The 20,366-nt window shown below is 48.5% G+C and overlaps 1 protein-coding gene across 2 annotated transcripts in view; it reads left to right on the forward strand.

Annotated features, from left to right (window-relative positions):
* Nucleotides 1-20,366, forward strand: part of XDH (xanthine dehydrogenase) — a 71,396-nt gene that overhangs the window by 15,553 nt on the left and 35,477 nt on the right. The window contains exons 4-15 of one of the 2 annotated variants that reach the window (XM_066378550.1): nt 539-596; nt 1,606-1,702; nt 2,869-2,977; nt 6,126-6,252; nt 7,149-7,210; nt 10,991-11,059; nt 11,362-11,448; nt 12,959-13,100; nt 15,339-15,431; nt 16,015-16,166; nt 17,825-17,918; nt 19,411-19,520. In XM_066378550.1, the coding sequence (XP_066234647.1) occupies nt 539-596; nt 1,606-1,702; nt 2,869-2,977; nt 6,126-6,252; nt 7,149-7,210; nt 10,991-11,059; nt 11,362-11,448; nt 12,959-13,100; nt 15,339-15,431; nt 16,015-16,166; nt 17,825-17,918; nt 19,411-19,520 (1,200 nt within the window). Of the gene's footprint in view, nt 1-538; nt 597-1,605; nt 1,703-2,868; nt 2,978-6,125; nt 6,253-7,148; nt 7,211-10,990; nt 11,060-11,358; nt 11,449-12,958; nt 13,101-15,338; nt 15,432-16,014; nt 16,167-17,824; nt 17,919-19,410; nt 19,521-20,366 lie in introns of both variants that reach the window. The other variant, XM_066378549.1, reaches the window with a different exon arrangement.

Consider the following 20,366-nt stretch of genomic DNA (forward strand, 5'->3'; position numbering starts at 1 on the left):
CTGCTGTTGATTCCTTCTAGTGTAGTCTTCATTTCTGATATTGTAATTGTCATTTCTGATTGACTCTTTTTTATGATTTCCATGTCCTTTTTGATACTGGCAATTTCTTTATTTAGGTGCTTATTAAGTCCATCCATTATAGCTCTGAGATCATTAAGCATCCTAACAATCATTATTTTAAACTCTGCATCGGTAATTTGGTTACTTCCCTCTCATTCAGTTCTTTTTCTGGGTATTTCTCTTGTTGATTCATATGGATTACATTCCCCTGTCTTCCCATTTTTTCTGTGTATGGTTTGCAAGCTTGTTGGGGTTGTGGATCTGAGGTTGGTATATGGAATACAGCTCGTCCTCCAGATCTTTATCCCTCAGCCTCTGCTGGTTGCTTGGATTTTCAATATGTTCATTCTTATAAAATTATCAAGAAAAACACTTTAGTTTTCATAAGATATTCAGCACATCCCCATTCACTGTACAAATTTTCAGCTAGGACAATGGCAAAGTATACCTATGATATATTTTCTTGTCATTTTCATAGGTGGTGGAGAAAAATGCAGACCCAGAAACAACCCTGTTGGTCTACCTGAGAAGAAAGTGTATCCTGACTTGGGAATGGGGGCCTGGAAAGAGGGGACTGCAGAACTCCTTCCCTGGGCTGCACATCATTTTCTAGTGGCTGCTGGGGTGGCCAGGAAGTGTGGAGGAAAGAGCAGTGGATCCGGGCTTGGGACACCTGCATTCTGGTTGCAGCTTTGTCACATGGCAACTGTATCACTCTGGGAAGTCATCTGAGTACTGGGCCCAAAACTCTCAGTCGTTGAATAAGAAGACTGTTCTTGATGTTCCCTAAGATCTCTTTCTGCTAAGTCTCTAGTGATGCCAAGGTATGACCCTGGGCCTCTAGAACAAGCTCCTGGAAGGCTTCTTGGTCACTCCTGCCCAGGAGGAGCTGGGCCTTCTTCAGCCAATCTTGGCCTAATACATAAATGGGCTTCTTGGGAAACTTTCTAGCTCTGGGAAGGTGGATAGTCAGAGAAAGTGGTGTTGGTTGGAAAAGGGATATCAAGCTGTGGAACTATATGGAGGCACCATCCATCTTGGAAATGGCAGCTCTGGGAGGCTTGGGACAAGGGGTCACCTTGGGAGACTTTGGGTTCTGCTCTTCACTCAGCATGGGGAAGGTGACTGTCAGAGTCCTCATACCTTTTTGAAAATTTACTTTTATTTATTTATTTAGTTTTCAATGACAGTTTCCATTCAATATTATTTTGTATTGGTTTCAGGTATACAGCATAGTGCTTAGGCAATCATAGACTTTACAAAGTGTTCCCCTCAATATCTCCAGTACCCACTGGGCACCATATATAGTAATTACAGTATTATTGATTATATTTCCTATGCTGTAGTTTACATCCCTGTGACTGTTTTGTAATGAGCCCCTGTAACTTTTGTTCTTTCAGAGTAGGAACATACTCTGAGACCCTGGAACAAAAACAATAGTGAAAATAGACCAGGAGCTAACATTTCATGAGCATGTACTGTGTACAGGTGGAGTTCAAGGTGATTTCCATCGGTTATCATGTTCCTTAATGCTTGACCATGCAGTGGGGCTGAGCGGGACCAAGCTGGGCTGTGGAGAAGGTGGCTGTGGAGCGTGCACCGTGATGCTTTCCAAGTATGACCATCTCCAGAACAAGATCGTGTATCCTTTGCCTGCTGGCTGGTTGCCTATGTGAAGACTATAGCACAGCGGTCAGCTTGTGAGTGAATGAGTGTGTATGCGCACATATGTGACCTTCTAAAATCCAGACTCATTTCACATTCCATAAAATCCTTCAATAGGTCTCCATTGCCCCCAGGATAAAGTCCAATGTTTTGGCCTAGCACACGAAGCTCTTCACAATATACCCTGCCTTTCCTCTCCAGTTTTCTTTCTCTCTATGGGCCCAGAATACACTCATCAGTGTACCCTAGTCCCTCATGCAGAGATAACTGTGAACAACTAATACTTCATACCCACTGATTTCTTATCTTTGTATAAGCTGTTTTCCAAGTCTTTTTGAATATATTTTCTTCCAGGATTTTTCTACATGGCTAACTGTTACTAGAACAGGGCAAATGTCACCTCCTCCAGGAAGCCTTTCTTGATCTCCCAAGACTGTGTCAGGTGCGCTTTGTCTGAGCTAGTCCTATGGTGCCCTGTGTACAGCCCTCCTGAGCATTTATCATAACAGATTTAAATTGTACTTTCACACTGGACTCTATATTCGGGGATTGACTGCAAACTATTACAGAACAGAGATTTTATCTTACTCACCTTTATTCTCAGCCCTCAGCAGAGTGCCTGGTGTATGGCTAGCACTCAATAACCAGTGTTGATTGTGTAAGCAAATGAGTGATGAATTAAGAAATGGACATGAGCAAGCTCTGAGGGGTTGGTGTCACATATTCCCTGGGGAATGGGGGAAGCAGAGGTGGGGAAAACAAGGAAGCAAATGTGCCTGGAAGTTCTGAAATGGAAGAGGCTAAGGAAGGGCCCTACAGAGAGAGGAGCACATGCTGGGCCTGGAACCCACCAGGAGCTTCCCCTTACCTCAGCCTCCAGGCTCAGGCTGAGTAAGAGGTGTCTGAAGGTGACTCTGTCTCCCTTGCTCCAGCTGAGGGCTCAGGGCCCACCATGGGGGGCAGTGTGGCCATTGTCCCCTGCTCTGAGTCCTAGGTAGAGAGGCCAGGACACTGGTAAAAGAGGAAAGAACATAATGTAGAGTGAAGAGAAATGACACAGCATCACAAAATCTCCAGGCCTTGCACTCAGGTCCCCTCTGAAGATCTAAACGGACAATGGAATGACCTTAATCTGGGTCACAGCCACTTTTCTGTCAATGCCTGCCTGGCCCCCATCTGCTCCTTGCACCATGTTGCTGTGACGACTGTGGAAGGAATAGGAAGCACCAAGTCGAGGCTGCATCCTGTGCAGGTAACCAGAGCAAAGGGGGCTCATGACAAGGCTGCAGAATTGCTTTAGGTAGTTGGGCTGAATGCTGCCCCTGGGCGAAGGAGGTATTGTGGCCTGGCTACCTTGTCATCTCCTTGGGGGTGGTGAGGGTGGGGAGTGGGGAACTGTGAAGCAGAAACAAGGGAGGCACCCAAGCCGCAGCTCCCTCCTGTGGTGGGGTGAATGTAGCATTGCATGACTCTAAGAGAACCAAGAGGTCAACTGGATCTGGTGCTGGACAGTCTGGCTGCACTGGCAGTGGAGGGAGGGTGGGAGGACGTTTTCATGTTGAGCTCGAGTGTGCGTAGGAAACTCGCACCTTCCCAGATTCAACACTCCAAATGCTCTGTGCCCCTTGATAATGAGCCTATGCACTCCTTGCTTCCTTGAGTGCTTCCATTGTACCTCTCACCTCCCACCCACAGATAATACAAATGTGGACTGCTAGGCCTCCATCCTCATTACATGGAGGTTAGCAAGTTCTGAATAAGAGAACAGAGACATGCGAGGTATCTGACTAAGGCTTTCTCCACGATGGAGTACCAGGCCACCTGAGAACAGGTTGACATGGAGAATGCTTTGGTAGAATGGGTAGTAATCTGGGAAGTTTTGTGGACAGAATCAGGATGCTCTCAGGCAAAGTGGAATGGTGCACACATTGGAGCAGAGCACTGTGGGAAGGAAAGGCCATTGTTCTCAATGCCTTTTGTTTGGGGACACTGAGGCAGGGGGTCTTTGGGAGATTCCAATCACAGAGGGTGCCAGAGTCAGGCCCAGGTCTTAATCATGCCTTGACCATTTAGGGAAACCTGTTGTTCAGAGCATGTTTTCCTTGGGCACCAAGGTGAATCTGGGAGCTTGGGCCTCTGGTTGAGCAAGTTGGTTACAACCCTTAGGAAGAGCATCTGGGACCAGACAGGTGAGGTCAGAGCAGGGTGGGGTGGTACTGCTCCACCTCCATGACCTCATTACTTTAGCATGAAAAGGGAAAATTACTGAACATGTTCAACCTACAGGAGATGTGAGAAGATTCATTAGGACTTGTAATTTTCTTTGAGACAAATAGATGAAAGAAGGAATAAGCAGTTTAAATACTGGGATCATATCTGTATAATTAGGCTAAAACCCTGCTTTTCCAATGATACAGATTCTTGTGCCTGATGCTCTTATTTTGGTTCCCAAATAAGCTGCAGAGCCAGATCCCACTTCTTTTTGTCTACTTCATTTTTTCTCTTGGTTTCCCTGACACTGTGCTCCCCTCATTCTCCTCCCATCTCCATGTCTGCACCATGTGCTGGCTCCTCATCTGTCTAACCCCTATGGCTGCAGCGCCCCGGGGCTCTGGCCTGGGCCCCTTCCCTTCTCCATCTTCACACCCTCCCTAAGTAGGTTTAATACCATCTACATGCAATGGTACTCACATTTATATCTTCGGCCTTGAACTCTCCTCAGAGGTGAGATTGGAATTTCCAACTGCCTCGTTGGCATCACTACATGGATGCCTAGCCTCAAACTTAACAAAGCCCTATTCTTCCCTACATCTTTCCTCCCCAGTCTTCTTCTATCTGAGTCCATGAAAAGATCCATCCACTGCTCAACATAAACATGTAGGAGTCATCTTTGATTCTTTCTCTCATATGCCAACCCCAAACTATCCAGAAGTAGTGTCTACTTCCCAATCTTTCAATAAAACCTCTATTTTCTCTCCATTTCTCTATTGCTGCTTGGTCTGAGCCACCATACCCTCTTGATTGGACCACTACAGTGTCCTGGTCCCCTGTTTCTGTTTTTGCACCTTACAACCCAATCCCCACCCAATAGCCAGAGTGATTCTTTAAAGCTATAAATTAGATCTTATCACATGATGGCTTCCCATCACCCCCAGAATAAATATCTGGATTCCTACCTACCCTGGCTTGTGAAGAGCTGCCTGATCTTCCCCAGGGTTTCTCTCATCCTGGCGGGTCCCCACCCCCACCCCCACTGACCTTTTAGTGACTCTAGTACACCAGATTTGCACTTGCTGTTCCCTTTGCCTGGGATGCACTCTTCCCTGATTGTGCTATTAAATTCAACTTAAAGATCACCCTTTCAGAGCCACCATTTCTGACCACTTCAAGGAGCTACTGTCATTTTGGGTCCTGTCATCTGTACTAATTCTCCACATAGCACTGATTTTTACCTAGAGTTTGCTTGTTTTTGTCTTTTTGTGTCAATATTTTGTTAATTTTGTGTCATAAACTTCATGAGATCAGAGACCTCATCTCTCTTCTTCACTGCCCTATCCCCTACCATACCTGGCACATAACAGGTTCTCAGTAAATATTTATGAACTGAATGAATAGCTATGGGGATACAATACTCTAATAATGATTTCACTTTATATAAGTACCAAGATAGACTCCCAAGAGACAAAATAATAATAATAATAATAATAATAATAAACAACAATAATAATATGGTGAATCTTCTTGTAATGAGAATCTTGCAGGTTTGAGTGGAATTCTGTGACATTTACTGCATATAGAAAATTCTATATGACGCATTTCTCAATTCTTACATCCTCATTGGTTGTCAAGGGTTTTCTTCACTTAAGAAGACAGTGGTATTCTAATTTGGAATAGGATGTATTCAGTTGGTTCTGAATAAATGCTGGTTGAGTTGGACTGCAAGATAGTGTAGTCAACAGAATGTGACATAGTTCTTCCATTTGCCATGTGTGTCTCAGGATAAATCTCTTAAATCTCAGGACCTGCTTCTTCCTCTGTTCAGTGAAGGGAGCGAAGGATGAGAAATTACTTCTGGCTCTAAGAGTCACTATTCTTTGAAGGAACTGTCCTACCAGTAACTAACATTGGTTGAATTCCTACTATATGCCAGGTATAATGTTGAGTTTTAAGTGAATTATCTCCTGAATCCTTCCCACAGCTCTAGAGGTGAGTCCTAGGATGAGGGACCGATGGCTCAGAGAGGCTTAGTAATGTGCCCAAGGTCACAGTTGGTAAGTGGTGGACCAAGACTTGACTTTGTACAGTGACTGCTACCCAACATGGCCCATTGACTGGCCTGGCTTCAGTTGAGGCATGTTGGCTCTGCCAACACAGGTGTCCATGTCATCTGTCTCTTTTAGGAGAGAATTGCCAAAAGCCATGGTTCTCAGTGTGGATTCTGCACCCCGGGCATCGTCATGAGCATGTACACGCTGCTCCGGAACCAGCCCGAGCCCACCATCGAGGAGATTGAGGATGCTTTCCAAGGTACGGGCCTCGCAGCACAGCCCTGGAGGTGGGGTGGCAGATGGGGCTCTGCAGGGGCAGGGCCCGAGTGGGGGCTGGGAATGGGCTCGGAGTTCGAGGTACTGCTCTTTGGAGAAAAAGCTCGGGCCACCACAACGTGGTGGCTAATATCTGCTGGAGGGGTGGCCCTCTGTCAGTTTGAAGAACACTCAAGTGGGTTTGTCTTCCGGAGGTGTCTTCTTGCCCCCTCTCGGCACGGGTACGAGGCGGCAGTGGGGGGCTGGCTCAGGAGGAGGTCATTGGGAAACTCCACAGAGGCGAGTGATACTGCTTTCTGTCTCAGCTTTCACCAGACAGGATTCTGCAGGGCCAAGGCCACATCTGAGGAGGGCAGCATGCTGCTGAGGCTTGGGCAGGGATGGCTTCCCACTTCACCTCTGTGAACGGGCTTAAGAGCCTGGGCCGGGTGTCAGTTTCTCTGAACTGAATAGGGAAGGCTCCTTGTCCATTCACCATTTCAGTCCATTATTTATTCAATCAGTTGTATTGAGTCCTATCATATGTCAGACACTATACAGGGATTAAGGGGCACAGGGATGAAAGACTCTGCTCCAAGGAGTTCATACCCTGAAGGAGAAGAGAGAATTTTTAACATAGTTTGATAATTTCAGTCATAAAACTGTGACTGGGCGGCATGGCATCACTTAGAAGAGCACCTGGATCAGACTGGGCATCGTAGGAGGACTTGCTGGAAGGGGCGAGGACTGTTTTGAAGTCAGCAGTACAAGGAGGAGGGAATTCCAGGGAGAGAAAACAGAAGGCGCAGAAGGCATCTGACTGAGGCTGGAGCTGAGCCAGAAAGCCCTCACCTGCCCCGGAGCCCGCACTGACATTGCCACGTGTCCCTTGTCCCGCAGGGAACCTGTGCCGCTGCACGGGCTACAGACCCATCCTCCAGGGCTTCCGGACCTTTGCCAGGGTAAGTGGGGGCCCCGGGACATCAGTGGCTCTGCTCTTAAAGCAGCAACACTCAGGGACCACATTTGGGAGGGATGCCAAAGGCCTCCGGAAAACAGAGAGGGGAGATAAGATGGCCAGGTGGCAGGTCCCTTCACTGTGGATACCTGGTGTGGGCAGTGGACTCTTTCATTGTTATACAGAGAGCGGTTCTCATTAATAGCACGTGCACTGTTGTCCAGGAAAAGCCTGGGGAACTGGCTCCTATAAGAGGCATGCTGTCCAAGACCTGACTTCCTAAGGGCACTTAGGCTTGGCAGCCTTCCTCAGAGACTGGCATGCTCAACCTGTGACACGGGTGCTGAAGGTGGCCTGTAATAACAGTCCAGCCCAGCTCAGCACCCACGCTCCTCCTCCTTTCCCCTCTGGCTGCCTTCTGCAGTTGGCACTCTGCTGGGCTTCTTAAACTGCTAATCAGGTCTCCAGATGGGTTGTGAACCCCTGTCGTGTTCACAGAACTCTGGGTGAGAAGCCCTGGCCAAGGTGTGCAGGCGGTGCTTACCTGAACACAGACACACCTGCCAGCTGGCAAGGCTCCTCCTTCCTTGGCTTAACCTCCTCAGATTTGACTGGATTCTCCAACTGGGTCAGGTTGATCCTGACGCCAGACAAGTCATCTCTTCTCAATTTGACTCCGGGTTGATGGTAGGGTCACAGACTCCTGTGATTTTTTGCTGACCTGTAGGCTTGTAGCATTACAAAAAGAAGTGCTTCATCCAAATAATTCAAAAGTTTGGAGAGGGAAAGGGGGCTTATAAGGGTGGGAAACACCACACCCTGATGAAGAACTAAGACAGGTAGATTTAAATGAAAATGATTGAAAGCTCAGATTCAGAGTCTGCAGACCTAGGTTCAAATCTCAGTTCGTCACTGATTCATGATGTTGGGCAGATTTTCTTGTTTCTACAATCGGAATCATAATAATACCTATCTTATAATGTTTGTTGAAAATACTTCTTGTCGTCGGCCTAGCGTGCGGAGGACCCGGGTTCGATTCCCGGCCAGGGCACATAGGAGAAGCGCCCATTTGCTTCTCCACCCCTCCGCCGCACTTTCCTCTCTGTCTCTCTCTTCCCCTCCCGCAGCCAAGGCTCCATTGGAGCAAAGATGGCCCGGGCGCTGGGGATGGCTCTGTGGCCTCTGCCCCAGGCGCTAGAGTGGCTCTGGTCGCAATATGGCGACGCCCAGGATGGGCAGAGCATCGCCCCCTGGTGGGCAGAGCGTCGCCCCATGGTGGGCGTGCCGGGTGGATCCCGGTCGGGCGCATGCGGGAGTCTGTCTGACTGTCTCTCCCCATTTCCAGCTTCAGAAAAATTAAAAAAAAAAAAAAAAAAAAGAAAATACTTCTTGTAAAGCCCTCAGAAGGGTGCTGGGCATATCTTAAGTATTCAGTAAATGGCAGCTATAAATCATGATGCTGGTATATTTCTTCCATGACTCAATCCCTGAGCTTTAGAAATTGTTCAGTCTTCCCTGAGAACCAGGGATTGTTCATCTTGTCCATGAATTTATGACATAGGTGGCTTCTCAAAGAGAAACACTTTAAACAGCCCTCCTGGTTTCGCAGAAGAGAAGGGCTTTGGAGGGCAGCTGACGGTTCTGCTCCTGCCCAGGGCTGAGCTGGTTCCTTGTTCCATGTTCAGCGGTGCTGCCCTCGATCCAGCTGCCTGGCGGAGCCGAGCGGAGCCGAGTGCTCTGAGCAGCTAACGTGACCTGCACACAGGGCGTCTCCGAAGCTCATGGGCATGACTTGTTAGAGACACCCCAAGCCTTTATTCAGAACCTTTTAACTCATATTTTACATGCAGTTCTAACAAACCTGGTTATCTGTTTTCATGCCTGTAGCATATACTAGAGAAGGGTGAGGGGAGCCTGCTGGAGGGAGCCACACTGTTCACAGCAAGAAGTAGCACTGTTCCTCCCTCCAACAGCAAGGAAGGGAACAGAGGAACCGTAAAAATAAGCATGAGCTCAGCAGCTGTAGCCTACTGAGAAAAGTGGAAATCTCTCCAGGAGGAAAAAACTGTGATATCCAACCTTAGTAAACCTTCAGGGCAGTGACACATTGTCTATCACAATTGTTTGCCATGAACACATCGATGAATTATCAAGAACAAAGATTTATATTAGAATGTGCTGGTATTTTAATTGTATGGAAAATGTACTTCTGTAAAATACATCCTTCCCACAGGACTGGGTGAGTGAGGCTGGTGCCCCTCACTTCACTTGGGACCTGGGGTCCTCCTGCAGTACACCTCCAAAAAGAGAGATGAGAAGAGGAACTACAGAAGCCTATTTTTCTTTCTCTTTTCTTTTTTCTCTTCTCTTCTCTTCTCTTCTCTTCTCTTCTCTTCTCTTCTCTTCTCTTCTCTTCTCTTCTCTTCTCCTCTCCTCTCCTCTCCTCTCTTCTCTTTTCTTTTCCTTTCTTTCCTTTACTTCTCTCTCCTTTCCTTCCTTCCTTCCTTCCTTCCTTCCTTCCTTCCTTCCTTCCTTCCTTCCTTCCTTCCTTCCTTCCTTCCTTCCTTCCTTTTGTTTAAATAGAAAGGCGAGGGGCAATGTGGTGATGGGCAGGTTCAAAGCAGAGCAGCTCTGAGATCTGCTAGCGAAGCAGTGAATGTAGGACTGGTTGGCACTGGGGGCAGCACTTGCAGGGGGTTGAGGTAAGGGAGGGTTTTTTCCTCAGTGCCAAGTCTGACAGTACTTTCTGGTTCTCAAAGGCCCCTGTGGCCGTCTGAGAGCTTTCTCGGCAACACTAGTGGGTTGTGACTCATCCTTTGGGAAATGTCAGGATAGAATGGTGTCTCCTATGATTCATGTGCAGAAATGTTGCTCTCAGTCTGCTCCTCCAGGGATTAGCTACCCTGGAAATGTGCCCGGGCTATGCCTGGGAGTTTTTCCCACATTTACCTGTCAGCACAACTCCATGATTCTGGACTGTCTCCTAAGGTCTTGAACTGAGCATCCTGCTTTCTTGGGGACAGATCAGTCAGGTGAACCCAATCCTCCCCTAGTGCCTCGGTTCTGGGAGGTAGCAGTCTAGGTTGTACTCTGTGCTCTGCTACTGGCACCCCAAAGTGTCCTGAGCAGTCCTTTCCCCCTGGATATTGGGTCATCAGACCTGCACACCTCTTCCAGAACAGGCCCATAGTGAGTAATAAAGAGTGCTTACCTTTCTGACAAGAAGTGTCTAATCATCGGTGAGGCCACCAGGCACACTTGCTGGACACATCTCTGGACCCAGGAACCAGTCTTGGACGTCCTTGTCAGGAGCCCCACAAAGACTCCATCCAACCTGGGAGGCACCCAGAGAAGAACTTGATTGATCTAGAAAAGGGAGCTCGTCAGCGCTGAGAGAACCAGGGGAATTTCTGTCCGAGAGGCTTCCTAAGGAAGAGGACCGGGGAGGGAAAAGGGGCATGCAGATATGTTTTGATAAAGTAAGAGGTCCTATCTTTATGGAGAAATGTTCGTAACATCAAGTTTTCCTGCTGTTTCCAGGAGAGATCTTATTTGTTTATTCACAAGTTGTTTAGTCTACATTAACCACACAAGAGAAAGTATTTAAAGCAGGGGCCTTACCTCTATGCAAAGGCAAGTGGGATGAGGCAGGGTATCTACTAATACTATCGATGCTAGAATAAGTGTAAGAATGGAATAGCACTGGGCATTAATAATGTAGGTTCTTCAGCTTCTGTGAAAAACTCAGCAGATATTTTTGTGTGAATGTTGGTCATCTCTGTAGGATGGTGGATGCTGTGGAGGAAATGTCGACAACCCAAACTGCTGCATGAACCAGAAGAAGGACCACACAGTAAGTGGGTGCTTCACTCCCTGGAAGTCTGGGGGCCAATCTTAGATCAAAGAAGCCAGTAGATTCTCTCTACACTCTTGGCAAGGGTGGTTGGAAGAGCCAGACTAAGAGGGTGGTGACTGTGCGCATTAGCTCTGAGTCCTCTGGCGAGACCTCCTTGTTCCTGCCTTCCAGAAGTGGGTTGCTCCTCCACCAGCCTGCTGGGGGCAAAAGAGCTCACTTAGACAAAGGGCTGCGTTGGTCCTACAGGGCATTTTAAAAGGGGAGATCTTATACCACACATCTGCTCTCTTTCCCAGCAGGTCACTCTCTCGCCATCTTTATTCAACCCAGAAGAGTTCATGCCCTTGGATCCCACCCAGGAGCCCATCTTCCCCCCAGAGTTGCTGGTGGGTGATACCCCAGGGAAAAGCCCATCCGAGGCTCTGAGCCACGAGTCCCTGGGGACCCACTTTATTTCATACCCACTGGGAACTTGGTCTTTTTCTTGTCCTTTAAGTTTCAGCCTGAATTTGCCTTCCTTTCTCTGATACCCAGGGGTAAGTCCTTCTGTCACATACTCCCACAGGGACCCACATTTCCCTCCTTCTCTCACATGTGACTCTGAGGACAAGAACTGGATCTCTTTGGCACCTGCATAATAGCAGGTGCTCCAAAAGTATCTGCTGACCTCCTGGCTAAATCTAATGCATAAGCCCCCTGTAGCACTCCATCTCCTGTCTGTAAGCAGTCCATTTATTAAACAAACAAACAAAGAAAACTGTATTCACAAGCCACCACCCATGGCCTGCAGCTTTGTTTTAAGGACACCTCTCACACCTACTTTCTTGCCTTGATGATTCTGCTCCTTCACTCCAACATTCACAGCGAGGAAAGAACCAAGCCACCCTCATTGCTCCTCAAGTGCAGATTCCCCAGGGGCTGTTGAGCACAGGAGGGCTCCATGAGTTCAAGGGCCAGAGAGATAGGCTTTGCCGCAGGCCGCCAGAATACCCTTCTCCAGATTGTGCAACCTGAAAACGTCCGTTTGATTCTGGGTTTTCTTTCCCAGCGCCATCCCTCACGCACAGAACCAGCTCTCCATCACATTCCCTCTGGATCCCCTTCCTTTGCCACCCGTCTTCTCCCACACCTTGTCCATGGCTCCTCCCGGAGACAGTGGGGACAGTTCAGGTTGCTTTGTGGCTTGTGAGCTTTGGCAGGTCATGTGACAATCCTGATTGCTCCTTCTTTTTTTTTTGTTTTTTTTTTGTTTTTTTGTATTTTTCTGAAGTGAGGAGTGGGGAGGCAGACAGATAGACTCCTGCATGCACCCGACCAGGATCCACCCAGCATGCCCACCAGGGGGCGATGCTCTGCCCATCTGGGGTGTTGCTCCATTGCAACTGGAGCCATTCTAGTGCCTGAGGTGGAGGCCATGGAGCCATCCTCAGCACCCGGGCCAACTTTGCTCCAATGGTGCCTTGGCTGTGGGAGGGGAAGAGAGAGATAGAGATGAAGGAGAGGGGGAGGGGTGGAGAAGCAGATGAGTGCTTCTCCTGTGTGCCCTGATCAGGAATCAAACTTAGGATACATCCACATGCTGGGCCAACACTACCACTGAGCCAACCAGCCAGGGCCCCTCAGGTTTCTCCTTTACCTGTAAAAGATGGGGCTCCTGATGCCTCCTTTACTGAATCTTCAGATGACTCAGTGAGATAATATATATGAGCTGCAACCTAGTTTCTGCCTCAATTCATGGTAGTTCCCCTCACTTCTCTTCCACATGAATTCTTAATGTGAGTTGAGTAGTAAACAAATCAATAGATGAGTTGATCCCAGCATGGATTTAATGCAGGGGCAATGGGAATGGCAGTGGGGCAGAAGGAGACAGCTCAGGAAGAAAACAACATTTTTCAGAGGCTGAAAGACGCTCCTCGGAAGCAGCTGCGTTTTGAAGGGGAGCGCGTGACCTGGATCCAGGCCCTGACCCTGAAGGAGCTGCTGGACCTCAAAGCGCAGCACCCCGAGGCCAAGCTGGTGGTGGGGAACACAGAGATCGGTAAGGGGCAGCCCCGGGGCTGCCTGGGGGCCAGCGACCCACCGAGGAACCCTGGGCTCCTGAATTTCTGAAAAACCCCTGGCTTTGGAGTCGCACTGACAGACTGGGTTCAACCTCTTGCTGGCTGCGTGTCCTCAGAAAAATGACTTCTCCCCCCACCCCGCCCTCATCTCCCCAGTTCATGTATGGGGCTAGTAATACCTCCTTCAAGGGTTGTTTTGAGCGTTAACTGATCCTTGATGATTATTCTTCATCAACATTTACAGAGTACCAGCTCTGTGCCACGTGCTCTGGGAGGGACCCAAGTGCCCAGATTGACTGGACAAAGTTCCCTCTCTCACGCATCTCACAGGCTTTGGGAAGAGGGGGCGCTGGAGGTAAAATCTCCAGGCGGTGCCTGATGGATGCTAGGGGTTCCACATGTCACTCTCGTTTCCACCCTTTTCTGGGGGTGCCATGGGAAGGCAAAGGAGCGGAGATGTCCATGTATGACTATGTTGCCTACAGCCATGGCCACCTGGTCTATTGGTGCCACCACATGGGGCCTGAGGCCCACAATATGCCAATAGGTCAGGAAGACTTGAGTTGTGCAGCTCCTGGTCCTGGTGCTTGAAGAGACAGGAGCAGAAATGCCCAGACCCCTGGTCATCGGCACCCATTTCTAAACTGGCGTGGCCCATTTCTACTTTGCTGGGTCCCAAGCCCAGTGAGGACTGAAGAAGACTGTGGCACAGCTGAGGTCTGTCGGGGTACTTGACATGCTTTTAACAGCCAAGCCTGTGGGCAGAGGCGGATTAAGGTTGGTTGAGGCCCTGGGCGCAAAAGAAAATATTAGGCCCCTTAAAAAAAAGAGAGACAGGGAAAATAAAAATACATATTAACTATATATTTAAATAAATAAAAATATTATGTACTATTAATGTTAAAATTGCACATATGAAACCAAACTTGGTGTCATTGAAAAAAGTGTAAAGTTGGGGTTTTGCGGGGCCCTTCAGAAGTCAGGGCCCAGGGCGTGCACCTGGTGCGCCCGCCATTTAATCCGCCTCTGCCTGTGGGAGACTACTGGCTCTGCTTCTGGAAGAAGTCTCGATCCCTGGGTTCTGGTTGGATCTGCAGCCACAGAGAAGAGGGCTGGGCTCTGCACAGGTGGAGCGCACACTGGCCATGTGTGCCCTGGTGAGCACGAGCTTGGCACAGGGTCCTCAGCCAAGTTTTAGGATTAGGGTTAGGGTCAGCCAAGTTTTGTGACACACTGGGATGGCAGGGTGGCCTGTCAGACCTGCCTCAAGTGACGTGATCCTGGTGGCCCATATGGCCATGGCCACGGTTCCAGGGTAGCATGAGTTAAACTGGAGAATGACCTACTGGAAGCATCTTTGAGGGCCTTTGACATATGACAAGTTCCTTGCCACTACATACAACATCGTGGACCAAGTTAGATTCTCAGAGAAAGAATTCCCAAAGATTTTGTAAGCTCCGAGTTAGAAATAATTTCTTAAGACCACTGCCTCTGCTCCACCCCCTCCTCCCTTATACACCCACCCAACAGGGTAACCACCCCCAGCTGGGACAGGTGTGGGAAGCTGGGCATAGAGAGAACCTTGTCCAGCCTCACTGTCTCCATTTGCATTCTTTGTTCTGAGAGCTGATATTCAGACTGGCCAGACACACCAAAGCCTGGGTCACCCTTCAGAAATCCTTAACAGTGTGCAAGAGGATGTGGGAAGATGGGCAGTCACTTCTCTTTTAGCCTTCCTCCTCTATGGCCCTGTGGGCAGGGCTCAGAGAGGTGCCGGATTACTGAGTCTGAGCCACAGAGGCAAGTCTGTTCAGAGAGGGTTCTACCTGGATTAGCAGATTTGAAATTTTCTTCTCTCAATTTTCCTTTTCCTCTGAATGTCAGTCTTTTGTGTTATTATTACTCTTACACCCCAACTCTAATAATAGCTCAGGTACTGAAATGTGCCCATTCTTAGCTGTGTAATTTGGAGAATTTAAGAAACTTAATCTCCCTTTGCCTCAGTTTCTTCCTCTGTAAACAGAGAAAAATCACTGTATCTCCCAGGACTGTTGTGAGGAGTTAAATATGTAGTGCTTTGGAGGGTTACTGACATATTTTAATGTCCCATGTTTTCTAATATTGTTATTAAACACACGTGTGCACGCACACACACACACACACACACACACACACACACACACGCCTCTAACTTCAGGCTTCCCGTTTCTCTTGAGGCGTTGAGATGAAGTTTAAGAACAGGCTGTTTCCTGTGATCGTTTGCCCAGCCTGGATTCCTGAGCTGAATTCAGTGGAGCGTGGACCAGAGGGTAAGGGGCGTTTCCCTGAGCCCCCAGCGGGGCTGGGAGGTCGGGAATGGTCCCCACAGGGGGATGCTGGGTTCCAGCACGGCCTCCCCTTTGGCTCCTGCTGCCACCTGCTGTCCTGGAGCCACCTTGCACAGGGGAAGGGGCACCCTTGACTGTCTTCCTCCATCAAGTGTCCACGGTAGGGCGCCAGTGGGCAAGGACTGTGAAATTTCCAATAGTCCTTTCCATCCTGGCTACACGTTAGAATTGCTCACGGGGTTCAGGGTCAAGTGGTGGTCGGGGGGCAGTGCTTGGGTCTTTTTTTTAAATTTCTAAATGCCAGGACTTTACCCTCAGAGATCTGATTTTATTGAGTTGAGAACCACTGGTGTAGTGAGAGCACTGGGGTTGAGTCCTGGCTTTTCTTATCTGTGTGTGTTAGGCATGCCGCTTAACGTCTCTGGCCTTACTGTCCCCATCCGCACAGGGCGTGAGCCCCGCGGCAGCCTCACGCAGGCCGCTGTGAAGCTTCAGGGGTGCTGTGTGTGAAAGTGTTTTCTGAGCTGCGACAGGGATCGCTGTCATTCTGAGCGTGTGTCCCCAGGTATCTCCTTTGGAGCCGCTTGCCCCCTGAGCTCTGTGGAAAAGACCCTGAAGGATGCCGTGGCCGAGCTTCCTGTCCACAAAACGGAGGTGCTCAGAGGGGTCCTGGAGCAGCTGCGCTGGTTTGCGGGGAAGCAGGTCAAATCTGTGGCGGTGAGTCCCCTGATCGGGGCACCTCAAGGCCCACGGGACGGGGCCTTTCATCACAAGGCAGGGGGCTAGTCTGGCCTCTGCTGCAGACCCAGTGGGCCTCCAACTTTAGTGCTTAGAACTGCCTGAGGCGTTTGTCTGAGATGCAGATTCTGGGCCCTGCCCTCGGAGAGTCCGGCTCAGTAGGGCTAGGGCGGAGCCCTGCGGGTGCTTCTGATGAAGGTCTGTGGGCCACTCCGGGTAACACTCACTCTGTGGCTCAGTCTTCTTCCGGAGGCTGGAGAGATGAAGCCTCTCGCCCCCTCCTTCCTGAACGTGGCTGAGGCTTTCAGCAGGTGGATGAGTGATAAGTTAGGGAGGGGCACTACCTTGCAGAGTTGGAGGTAGAACCAGAGGTAGACCCCCTGAGAGGAAGGTGGGGTCCCCTGTTGACTGTCACAATCAGCCTTCAGACTAGCCCTGAAATTCCCAGTTTGCAGGTGGTGCTCGCACACCTGGTGTCATCTGAGGCTCATAATCGTTGATGGTGTTGGGAGGAAAGCCAACCTTTCTATTCTATACTGCTCACAAAAGTTAGGGGACATTTTATCGCTTCATCATGATACACACACACACACACACACACACACACACACACACACACACACACATATAATATACAGTGGTACCTTGAGATACAAATTTAATTCGTTCTGTAACCAAGCTCGTAAGTCAGTCAACTCATATATCAAACTGCCAATACTGGACTTGTGTGCCACTGCGCCAACTAGCAGCAGTTTCCCGAATCATGACTCGTATCTCGGAATTTTGCTCGGATCTTGAACAAAAATATGGACCGAGTCTCAGCTCGTATCTTAAAAAAATTCGTATGTTGGTCTGTTCATATCTCAAGGTACCACTGTGTGTATATATATATGTGTGTGTGTATATATATATGTATTACTGTTATATATATACTGTTATATATATATATATATATAAATGTTTTTTAAATTAAAACAAATCAAAACACCTACTCCCATTTGCCACTCCTTGCCCCAAGTACCTGCCACTTCTGGTTGTAGATGAGGAGATACAAACCCAGAAATTCTACTGAGATCCCAGCTTGGCTGGACTCTACCTCCAGGAAGAATTGGTTTTCACTGGGCAGCAGTTTTCTTCCTCTTTCCCAGTAATGAGAATCCTGTGCCAGGTTCTCCTTACATTTGCTAAGTGGCCAGGAAGCTCAGATTCAGTTAGAACAAATTGTTCATCCTGAAAGCTTCCTTCTAAAAAAATAAAATAAAGCTTCCTCCTTTTCTTCCTTGATCTTTATCTTTCATTTCTGCTTTCCTGACTCCATGTGGCCTCTGTGATGAACCACCTTAACCCTTTCAGAAAAAGGTTGGGTGAAATAAGCGAACAAATTTCAGGGGCTGACTCCTGTTTACTGACCAGTAAATTTCAAAGCTGGGCCCGCATCGCAAGCGTTTGGATCTCAAGTTCTGCATGTTGTACCGAGCTCTGGAATTCTCACTGTGCCAGTCTTGTGTCTTCAGGGGCTGGCTGGAGGCCAGGTCTCCCTTCAGCGGGTGTCACCCTCCTGACCTGTGTTTGGGAGTCAGCTGGGTGAGCACGAGTGTCCTGGGTGGGCTCTCACGCACACATTCTGCTTGTCCTAGTCCATTGGAGGGAACATCATTACCGCCAGCCCCATCTCCGACCTCAACCCGGTGTTCATGGCCTGTGGGGCCAAGCTGACCATCGTGTCCAGAGGTGAGCTGCCTCGTGCAGAGGTCAGGAAAAAGGGTCCTGGGGGAGGAAAGTATTACAAAATAGGGTACTTCCTGGTGAAACGGAGTCCAAGGTTCAATGACCCAGCTGTCCTATGGGTCGGATTCCTGGAAGCTACAAGGGATCATTTGTGTTGGGGGCCAGGAGAGCTGGGGCATTTCTTTATTAAGAATTCACAACAGACTCTGTCACCAGATGCCTTACCTGGTGGTGTGCTAGTCAGAATGCACCAGCTCGCCACAGCTGAGCTCTGGCTTTTCAGTTTGTGTTAAACATGGCCATTATTCAAAATTAAATTATATAGCCTGACCTGTGGTGGTGCAGTGGATAAAGTGTCAACCTGAAATGCTGAGGTCTCCAGTTCGAATCCCTGGGCTTGCCTGGTCAAGGCACATATGAGAGTTGATGCTTCCTGCTCCTCCCCCCTTCTCTCTCTCTCTCTCTCTCTCTCTCCCTCTCCTATCTCTCTAAAAATGAATAAATTAAAAAAATTAAATTATATAAACTTACAGTGAGATAAGTGATAATTATAACAAAAGTAATGACTATTTTAAATTTGCCACTTTATTTTTCTATTGTCTGTGCTATTGGGGTTTCTTCTGTCTATTGTATCTGCAGAGGAAATGCTGTAGAATGATGTGCTCTGTGCACCTTTCTTGTCAGAGGGTCTTCAGCACCTCCCCCTGGTTTGATGATTTGCTGGAGGAACTCACAGACTCAGTATATACTTGTAGTCATGGCTACCGACTTACTACAGCAGGAGCATACAAAGCAAATCAGCAAAGGGAAGGGCACACATTCCTGCAGAAATGGGACATGAGCTCCCAGAGTCTCCTCCCCATGGAGTCCCAAGGCTGCGCTTACTTCTCCCAGCAGCACGTGGACTCAACAACACACAGGAGCACAGTTTACCGGGGAAGTGCTTTGGACAGTCAGCACCTAGAGCTTTGATTGGGCGCTGGTCACATAGCTCTGCTGGGCACATACCAAAGTCCAGAGGCCCAGGAGGAAAGCAAGTGTTCAGCGTAAACCACGTGCTTCTGTAGACAGTTTGGGCACAGTGAACCATTCTTATCAGGGAATGGCAGGAACCCTCCTGAGATCCAAGTTCCCAGAGGACAGCAATGTGCCAGCCTTGTAAACAGGACTTTCAGAGGACAGCAGTCCTGCTGAATCAACTCTGTCACCCCCTTTCTAACTTCACATGCCGTAATGTCACTCTGGCAGCTTGAAACAGGCTATAGTGGAAGTATTAATACCATAAAAACTAGAAAATCAGGGCTCCCCTCCAAAAAAAAAGAGTTGATTGTTAAATATTTACCAGCACACCATTGCTCAAGATGGTTGGCCTTGATCCCAATTGTGGCATCCACTCGCTTTGACTGTGGGCATCAGAGACCAGGATGGAGAAACCCCCTGGTGGGTTGCACTGTGCTCTCTCACGTTCGCCCCCCTTCATCTCGCCTTTGTATAGGCACCAGGAGAACTGTTCGGATGGACCACACCTTCTTCCCTGGCTACAGAAAGACCCTGCTAGGTCCAGAGGAGATACTGCTTTCCATCGAGATCCCCTTCAGCAGGGAGGTGAGACGCTGTGCCCGAATCCCTCCTACACCCGCCGGCTCCAGACAAGGAGAGACCGGAGCTGGCCTTGGGACCAACCTTAGCATCTTTAACATCGACGTTCTTGTCTCTGAACTTTGCTTTTGACCAACTATATTCCTCTATGGACAATGGGAAGTTTTAGAGTAGGGGGTGCAGGGCATGGACAGAAGCTAGATGTGTGATCCCGAGTGAGTCGTTTCACCTTTCTGAGCCCCAGTTTCCTCATCTGTAAAATGAGCACAATACTACCTTCTGAGCAGGTTATTGTGAGGACTGAAAAATAATTCATAAGGTTCCTGGCAGATGCCTGAGAGCCAGTGGAGATCACCAACTGGTAGCCAGTAACACAGTTTCAAGAACACACACCCTGTTGAGTATTCCTGCCCTGGTCAGAAGAGACTCGATTTCATAAGGGAAGTATGGGATCTGTGGTGACTTCACGTGGTGGGATTCTGGCCTCTCTCAGCAGCCATACTGTCCATGATGGGCCTGTTGGTGAAGTGATTGTTGAGAAGTGGGAAAATGGCTCTCAGGGAGTGTCTTAAAAGTTTAGCACAACTAGTGCTTGAATGAGTCTTACAAGATGTGTTTTGCCCTTGCTAATTTTAACCCTCTTATTGAGAATGCTAATTAAATTAGAGTAATTACATCCCTGAGCTGCTTTCTTAATGGTTTTCTAGCTCATTGTTATGACCATTTTGAGCAGTGATTCTCAGAGTTATGTATTTCACAAATCAAAAAAATATAAATGATGAGGTTGGAGAAGGAGGCAAAAACAGGCATAGGACTGCTCAGGCTTTATTCTGTCAGGCAAGGGACATAAAC

This window comes from Saccopteryx leptura, chromosome 3 (genome assembly GCF_036850995.1).
Source record: "Saccopteryx leptura isolate mSacLep1 chromosome 3, mSacLep1_pri_phased_curated, whole genome shotgun sequence".
Lineage (NCBI taxonomy): Eukaryota > Metazoa > Chordata > Mammalia > Chiroptera > Emballonuridae > Saccopteryx > Saccopteryx leptura.